General features: G+C 35.4%; 1 protein-coding gene across 1 annotated transcript; it reads left to right on the top strand.

Moving 5' to 3' along the window:
• Positions 1-524: 524 nt before the first annotated feature.
• On the top strand, positions 525-8,785 carry LOC129266860 (uncharacterized). The gene is made up of 4 exons (XM_054904641.2): positions 525-813; positions 4,070-4,295; positions 7,021-7,098; positions 8,193-8,785. The coding sequence occupies exons 2-4, from the start codon at positions 4,076-4,078 to the stop codon at positions 8,210-8,212; spliced, it is 318 nt and encodes a 105-aa protein (XP_054760616.2). The 5' UTR covers positions 525-813; positions 4,070-4,075; the 3' UTR covers positions 8,213-8,785.
• The last annotated feature ends 724 nt before the right edge of the window (positions 8,786-9,509 follow it).

The following is a 9,509-nucleotide window of genomic DNA, read 5'->3' as shown; positions in this document are numbered from 1 at the left end:
ATGAAGTGCGGAAATAAAATGTATTTTTCAAATCTTTATTTACATTTTAAAAGTTTTTCATGTTATTTCCTCTTAATACATATAAATATATATTTTAAAACCATACGGCTCACGTTGGCATCAATGATACGCGTAGCTTTTTTAATTCGTTTAATGTAAGATAATTCAGCAATACATTTATTTATTTATTTATTTATTTATTTCATTCATTCATTCATTCATTCATTAATTCATTTATTTATTATCCACTCGTAGACTGGATAGCACTCTTCAACCACAGGCTGTTCTTCTGAGGTATCCAGTACACATACATTTAAAAATACAAACATACAATAGTAAAAACAATTATAAAAGAAAACATAAATCAATATAAGTAATAGAAAAAAGAAATTGCCTTGCTCAAGGGCCGAGGTGCCGTGACAGGAATCGAACCCCGACGTGTGTAGTCAGGTGCCTTATACCACACGGTCACGGCACTTCCATGCCACCTCCTTAAAAAAAACAATCGAATTTGTGATCGCGATATGAGATTATAATCGATGGTGCACATCTTATCAACGTCCCTCCTTCGATCGCGTTATTTCTTCGAGAAAGACACGCCCTAAAAGCATCGCGCATCATTATCCTGTTCGACTAATTAATGAATATGTAACTCGGTCAAGTTTGATTTCGCATTGCTCTTGGTGGATGATCCTTCTATTTGGATGCTATATAAACCGTCCATCATCAGGGATCAGCGAAAGGATAGTTTGAAGTCATCTGAGAAGAAACCACTCTGTCGATTCTGCCAAGATATCCTAATTTCGAACAACTGTAAGTAATACCTTTTTCAAAATTTTCATTTGTATGTCTCTGATTATTTTATTTTGTATCTCTTCTCTTTCTCTATACCTATAAGAAAATACCACGAGCTTCCGATTCTTTTAAATTAATGGTCCGATTTCCTACCATCATTTACGACCAAGGGGCCTATTTATTTATGTACAATTATGACATGTATGAGGAAAGACCAGAATACGGGCAGTGGTATTGGTTCAGGACTTTAATACTATATAGAATTAAGCATCTCTTATGATTTCTGAAACTGTTGTTAACTGATGAAATACAATAATGACGGCTAATATGTCTGTAGGCCCATTTCGCAAACATTCAGTATTGTTTACAATTTAACCTTAAATAGTTCAAATTTCATGAAAGAAAATATATCTATAATATCAAGACATTTTTCAGATTATTAAATATTATACCGTGTAGAGTTTTTCATTTAGAAAGTGAATGTTTATCGTACTTTTAAATCACAAGAATAAAGCTGTTTGATCTTATTAAACTGATATTTCTTCAGTCGTTCAGATCAACTATATATAAACTCTACAGAGCTGAAACTGTACTTATATTTGAGGCATTGAATGCAGAAATCAAAGCAATCAATCAAAATTGCAAGTCTAAGCTAGGGATAGATAATAATGATAATGATTGCTAAATTCTGCACTTTTTTCAAAATGATAAAAATATCAAATATTGAATTTAAGTCCCCAATAATCGACCTTATGTAATGGCAATTATTGGCAAATTTGCACGCAACGAGTTTAAAGAAAGGAACTGTACAATGTCATAGTAATGTTAGAAAGAATCTGAAAATGGTATTTCTCTTTCAGTCAATCTTCTTTCATTCCTATTTTTTCTCGAATTTTCGTGAGTATTAAGATAAATTCTGTGTTCATGTTATATGCCTCTTTAGCTTGTTGTTTGTGCTTATATTGTGTTGGACAAACACCTTTGCTGCCGCCAGTCTGTATTGTGACGTCACGGATGAGATGCTATCTTAGTGAGATGGCGAAGATTGACAAGCGTAGTAGACTAAATCTAGTTTAATTCCATGCACCACATGCTATTCCAATTACCATTGTCAACGGTGGTCAAGTTCCCGTGTTAAACACCAACCATAGGTCTCTCATCAATTGGTATAGTTTACAGATCGTCTGTAATTCAACCTATAGGGTACAAAAAATGGTCAGTGATGCGCTTTTGCCTTTGTGAGAGTGAAATTGAAGGATTTCGTTCACACTTTGGTGAATTTTGTGAAATTGTCAGAAAATTGGAAGTTTTCAAAATTGTGTGTGTGTGTGTGTGTGGGGGGGGGGGGCGTAACTGCCTTGTCCCCTACCACTCCCCTGCTGCGTAAGGCCATGCTCTAACAAAATCTTCTTATATGCAAATTGCAAAATATTTTTGAATTGGTAACGTTCTGGGAAAAACCATTCCAAATAATATGAAAAACCAATAGAGGAAATATATTCCAGGCCTACAAGTTTGCATTAACATCCATAAAAAAATAATATTGTCTTTCTTTTCAGTAATGGTATTGTATGGATGATTGATGAAAGAAGAAATCAGCGAATCTTTATTAAATCTCACATGAATTGTTAAAAATCATCTAATAATTTATTATTGTTATATTTTTAATAGTTGAAAATTGTTATTTCAGAGAGGACAACAATTAAAATGTTATTATTTTCTTTGATCAATCTTTCTCTTCTAAACCTTCACTTCATATTCATTTTTAATGAGTTCTTCATTGGAATATTTACCCCCCAAAAATGTATTTAACGTTTCCTGTCAGCATATCACTGATAATGTTCCCTCTAATCGCCCAATAAACGTTGGTCATGACTTGTAGTAAACGTTATCTTGCTCGGCGGCTCTGAATCGCTTCATTTGTCCGAATCCAACCAATTTACAGAGCCAATATTACTTCAAATGTCATCTTTTGAAAAGATGTTTGCCTGACGTATCGTAATGTAAAGTAAGTCTTCTGTGTTCACGTTTGGTTACACATGAGACTGAAGGGCGTCTTTCTTGCCTCGTTAAGTTTTGGAGTTTCTAGTTATTAAAGACGTTTTTTGTTATTTTTATATTGTTTTTTTATAGACTGGTTTGAGCATGGGCAGGTAGAACTAAAGTGGTATGGGGTGCACACTGCACATCTTGGGGAGGTGGAACTAACGTTTGGAAAATCAGCTGTTGAAAGCAGGAGGGGTACACATTTCGTTTTGCTTGCCAGTGTCGGAATTCCTTCGCCTCAGCGGGAGGGTGCACATGCATCCAGCGCACCCCAGCCTACGCCCTTGATATATTTGTTTTTTTTTAAATAATTATTCATTTCTTTTTCCTTTTTTTATTTTTGTTAATTTGTTAATGAAATTATTGATTTATTTATGTACATGGTGGCATGCTTCATACGCATGTTTAGAGCGTTATCTGGTCATTGGCGGCGGAAGCCAAAAAAATCTAGGGGAAACCACCACAATTGTTTGACCCCCCAAAAAAAGGTTATCAACCAAAATTTGAGGGGGTCCACCAAACAAAATTGACAACCAAAAAAAAAAAGAAAAAAAAAAAGGTTATCAACAAAGAATTTAGGGGGATCGTCCCCTACCTCAAATTTAGGGGGGGGGGGACAGGTCCCCCGTCCCCCCGCTTCCGCCGCCTATGTATCTGGTAATAGACTACGGAAGTACTATTTATTCTTTATTCACAATATATTTGCTTGTATAGAACCTAAGTTACACTTTTATCTTTTATGTATATATTGTTATTTTATGTTAACAGGACCATGCTGAAAAAAAGTCAATCTGAGCTTGTTATCCTGTATAAAAATGTTTTAATAAAGAAAGAAATAAATAAATTTCTTTTTAAATAATTTGAAAATCATTAGGTGTGGGAAATTATATGTACCACCGAAAGAGTTTTCTAGCGTGGAAACTTTTAGTAGACAAGAACCAAACATTGACCATGTTGACAAAGCGAATAGACATGCCCAAATTGATTGAATAAATAACTAAATAAATAATACAATAAATACATAAATACCAAATATGTTAATAAATATATGAATAAATAAATGAGTAAATAAATTAATACATCAATAAATAGATAAATACATGAATGATGCAATAAATAGATAAATAAATAAATAAATGAATTCATGAATGAACAAGTAAAACATCAATTTAAGGTGATGTTTGAAATCTTATCTCATTATTAATCGTCACGTGCTCTGTTATTTCAGTCAACCATGGCTTCAAAGCTACTCGCAGTCGCCCTCGTTGTCGTCCTCGTTGGGTCTGTATGCGCCATGATTGACCTCGACGATGACGGTATGGCCAATGGGTATGCGGACGATGGCGGGTATGCACTCGATGGGTATTCGCTAGACCAGTTCATTGACAGTCTTCAACCCTCACTCGCAGTCAAGAGAGATACTAACAGAGCCAAGGCCAACAGACGATACTTCAGTAAGTAAAAGGGCTTTATCATTGTTGTCATTTTTTCAAACTATTTACTTCGTATCGTTCTTTCTTCAGAAGCTTACTACAAAAGAATTTATTCATTTCGTTAATAGGTTATTTTGCAGATGCAATGCAATGATATAAAAGAACACTATGATTTCAAGTTTAAAGCAACTATAAAAAGGGCACCGGTAATATTTTATTTGAATGTATTATGATTACTTTCATAATTACTTTTCCTCTATTTTGCTTTTCAAGTAAGCGTTTGATATCATTCATAATTTTTTTTATAGCTAATATGTATATATATCAACATGGAAACGGTTATATGCCGACATTTTTAAATGGAGAAATAGACTGTAATTAAAATTCAATCTGTATGCCCTGTCTTCAATGGAAAATTAGGTGCAAAAAGGTCCGCTGAAAAGCAAATCTATAAGGAGCCCCCGAGGAGACGTGATTTCTTTTTGCCAAACCAATTGCCATGAATTCCTAAACTTTTCTCTCGACATATAACTCGTTCTCATAAGGTAACCTCGTAACAGTCAGGTAATGATGCAGGAGGGGGGAGGGGTGAGGGTTGCGTGCACACCCTGTAAAATTAGAAAATGCCGTATGATTTAGCCGAGTTGTCGGAACGAGTTAAAGATCTAGGGAACATGTCGAGAGAACCAGGTATTTAATGGGAACGAGTTATCCAGAACAAATTATGTTATGCCAGTATGTTACCTTAGGGACTCCGTACAGCCCATCTAGGCATGATTATCTTTAAGAAATGAATTTTCTGACTTTATTGCTTATCATTTTATACCAAACGCAATCGATAGACGAAATGGAGAAAAGGAAAAAGAAGGATAAAAAGAAAAAGAAAGAGAAGGAAAAAAAGAAAAAGAAACAGAAGGAGAAAAAGAAAAAGAAACAGAAACAGAAATCGAAACAATCAAACAACCGGCAAGATAACCGAATGATAGCCAATACCAAGTACGTCAGTAAGTAGTTCATGATTCATAAATATAACAAATCATCATTCACCATGTTCTCATTACCATTATTTTTGTGATATTTCATCCAAGAGAGTCAGGTTTCGTACTCTTACCATCCTTTTTCATCTTTGTGTTCATCAATGTGCAAAGTCCGTAAATTCGCCGTTCACGTATCATATTCGCACCTCTCCCCATTGCACGCCATGTCATCATTCATGCCGACTTTGCATTAGCATGTTAGCTGCGATCATCGTACGATAGATTCGTCTACGGCTTGTAGGGGATCGTAGGTCGTCACGGGTTTATGTGCAAAGTCATTAAATTCACCTTATTCGCACCGTCCCCCCTTGCACGCTATGTCATCATTCATGCCCATTTTACATTAGCATGTTAGCTGCGATCATCGTAGGATGGATTCGTCTGCGGCTTTGTAGGGGCATCGTATTTTGTCGTCACGGCCTACAATTTTGATGTTAACATTATTTACGACAACCGTACGATTTCATGTGTTGGGAGTCGTAAAGGACCAGAGAAAAAGTCGTAAAGAGGCCGTTCCGAGAGCTACAGATATCGTACGATGTCCATATGGTGAACGTGTGATGACCCTATGTTTATCGTACGATGCATGTGTATTATACGATGCTACGATGCCCCTGCAACAGTCGTATGATGACCATGAGTAAAGTCCCTTTCACAATTGGTAGTGCGACTGCTTACGACCTTTGTGATTCTATGCAACATGTATTAATGATCGCAACGATCGCACGGGCAATTGTGAAAGCCCCTTTAATGGTCCCTACAATGTATTTAAAGGAAACGATCTTACCATTTTGAAAAAAAAATATATATTAGACCTTATCGACCTTGCGATAATCGTGAATCCGTACGAAAAACGTATGATCATCTTACTTCACCATAAGGAGATAATACGAGTACAATAATACATATAATTTTACTTCTAATTTGAATGAAATTTGGAGTATCATGCCTGTTTACGGTATGTCTAATCATTTTAAATCAATGGTTGGTTGGAGTGAAATTGACCAGGGATTTAAGTACAATTTTGGTCGAATTTTGTACGAACACTGGGCATATTTTCAGTTCATACACACATCAACATAGTTATTCTATTAACTCTTTTCATCCGAAGCAGTTTGCTGATCATTCCTAAAACCACTTTCATTAGTATGATTAGTCATTTTATCATGTTATACCATGTACACTGTATAAATGATGCCTATCACCATTGGAATACACGCACGATGTACCTTTGATAAGTTCTAGGCAAAGCCGATGGATCCGGAGTTTGGACTGTTAAATAATATTCTTGCATATTCAGATACTCAAACTTTGTTGTAATGAAGAAAATAATTGTCATCATTGATTCTTCATGCATTTGCATGTCACTTAGTTATCCATAGATCTGTTCGGTGAAAAATTTAGTGAACTTTGAAATGCCGTAACTTCTTATTTTACATCCGATTTTGATAAAGTTTTCAGCGCTATGCTTGTATGATATATCTCTATTGATTCAAAACAACATTCTTCTGGGATGGACTTGAGCTTTAAGGCACCAATAAGATGATGATGATGATGAATACACTACTACTACTACTACTACTGCTACTACTACTACTACTACTACTACTACTCTACTTTTATACTACTACTATTGCTGCTACTGCTGCTTCTTCTACTACTACTACCACTACTTTTGATAATAATAAATTTTCTTCATCACATTCCAGTGTGTCCTCCGATTCCGGGATCTTCCCAAGAATGTTGGTGCTTCAAGAAACCACCACACAAGATATTCCATTGCTTCGGTGAGATACTTAGTTTGATCAATCATATGCTTTTGGGGTTTAGTAAAAACCTGTTTTGTACTTTCTTTTGACATGTTGTGTCCGGGTCATGATATTTGTGTGTTTCACTTCCACGACACAAGACGGATTCACGAACATAGAAAATGTAATTTCAAATTCCCTTCGTGACAAAGCACAACCAAGAAGACATTGTCGAAAATTGGTGAATCAAAACGGCAATTTCATCTTTGACTCTGGACCAACGATATATTCATAATTATTTTTCGTCAACTCCGAAACTTAGGACGAAACTGCTATTCCTCCGGTTCACCAGTTTTCGACAAAGACCTCCCAGCTGCTCTGTGTCATTTGACAGTCATTTTCAGAACAGTTACTGTGTTCTTGAATACGTCGTGCGCTATGGGCATGATGGGAGCGGAAACTCCCTAATAGTTGAGTTTTAACGAGCCCCTTTGCTTGTGTAAATAAAGATCTAACTCCACGATGACATTGTAACAATTAATCATGATTTCAAAGGTTTTGTTTTTATAATCACTGTTTGCGGTAACTACCAATAGTTACCTTGCCATTTACACATACACTTAAAAAATACCGGTGTTAATTTTACACCAGCCTGGTATCTATATCGGTCCACACCAGAGAGGTGTTGAAACAACACCGGTTTTGGCGTTAGGCTAACATCAATTTGGCATTTAAGCAACATCAATTAGACCTAAGCCAATATTTGCTTGATTCTAAATTGGTATTGTTTCAACACCTCTCTGGTGATATAGATACCGGGCAGGTGTTATATCAACACCGGCGTTTTGGCAGTGTACAAACATGTAAAGAAGTGAGTTTTATTTGAATTCATAATTTCAAATCTTTTTCATCAAGTACGTTATGGCTTCGTTTATACAATAATCATCATGATTACGAACAAAAAAGCCGCAAAACAGAGAAAGTTCATTTACCAATTATCAACGATTCGTGTATAAAATGGGACAATATGAATATGGCAAGTGAGAATAAATGAAATTATCTTTAAGTTACCGCTTACCGTGTTATGTAATTCACAATATTGATAATTTCTTCTTCTTTGTTATTTAATGTAGGAATATCCAATGGAAAATAATCACCCTCAGCCATCACATGGAACGGTAGCCACAGCTGGGACTGACTGTAATGTCGACAATTATTTCCCTAAACAGTCACTTTAATTATAAGATTTTCTGCTCTTCTTCTGGTATATGCCGAAGCCCAACAAAGTCACCCCCTTCAAACAGTACCGTAGTGACAATTTTATTTCGTATGATGGATTTATCGTTCTATTTGTAAGTTAGCCCATGATGGGATATTAGTATGAATTCGCATGCATTGCGCCATGCTTTTGGATTTTATTTTTAATTCGGTTATCATCGAGGCTTTCTGTATTGGCTTGGTTTTGAAACCATCTAAACTTTTCATCGTAGAGGGGGCTGTATTACTTGAAGGTTAATGCAGGGCAGTACTTGTCATAATATGCCTCAGGTTTAGTGTACAATGCCATATCCAATATATTTAAAAAGGTACTAAGTGGGATGTGCTTGTTCTTGGAAATATAAATAGATGATGGGTTAAATGTAATAATGGACATTTCATTATATATTTAATGTAGAAAATTTAAATCGACTGATCAATTCGAATAAATACATCACCTGCAGAGCAACATTGCATGTCGTCTGGTGTCGTTTGATGATTGCAACGATTTTGGTTTTACACCCCTTTGGGCAGTTGAGTCTATTTATTTAGATTGATACACCAAACTTTGATTTTCTTTATTTATATTTTTATCCTTTATTTATATAGGATTCATAACAAGTTTTTTTTCAATCATTGACATTACACGGTGATTTTTGTTTCATTCCAAACAAAACTGACCTATTGTAAAATGATGATGATTACATTAATTTGCAACTTGCAGGAGAAGGATTGTCATCTTTAGCAGACTACATACCTGAATAAAGTGACATCTCCAAATTAATCGATAAGCAGAGCGGGGATATTTTCTTAGATTAGAAACAAAATAATCAAAATGTCATAATTTTGGTAATGAAGATATATTGAAGATGAACAGGAAGATAATGATCTGATGATGATGATGATGATGATGATGGTAATGATGATGATGATGAGGATGATGATGATGGTGATGATGATGATGGTGATGATGATGATGAGGATGATGATGATGATGATGGTGATGAGGATGATGATGATGATGGTGATGAGGATGATGATGATGATGATGAGGATGATGATGATGATGATGGTGATGATGATGATGATGATGATGATGATGATGGTGATGATGATGAGGATGATGATGATGATGATGGTGATGATGATGATGATGATGATGATGATGATGGTGATGATGATGATGATGATGA

This window comes from Lytechinus pictus, chromosome 8 (genome assembly GCF_037042905.1).
Source record: "Lytechinus pictus isolate F3 Inbred chromosome 8, Lp3.0, whole genome shotgun sequence".
Lineage (NCBI taxonomy): Eukaryota > Metazoa > Echinodermata > Echinoidea > Temnopleuroida > Toxopneustidae > Lytechinus > Lytechinus pictus.
The sequence above is the reverse complement of the archived record's forward strand: the minus strand, read 5'-3'. Positions and strand labels throughout refer to the sequence as shown.

Excerpts from the sequence above, each read along its gene's own strand:
- LOC129266860 (XM_054904641.2), top strand. The coding sequence starts at position 4,076 with ATGGCTTCAAAGCTACTCGCAGTCGCCCTCGTTGTCGTCCTCGTTGGG. Across the intron at positions 4,296-7,020 it reads GGCCAACAGACGATACTTCA|TGTGTCCTCCGATTCCGGGA; the intron begins GTAAGTAAAAGG and ends ATCACATTCCAG. Across the intron at positions 7,099-8,192 it reads CAAGATATTCCATTGCTTCG|GAATATCCAATGGAAAATAA; the intron begins GTGAGATACTTA and ends TATTTAATGTAG.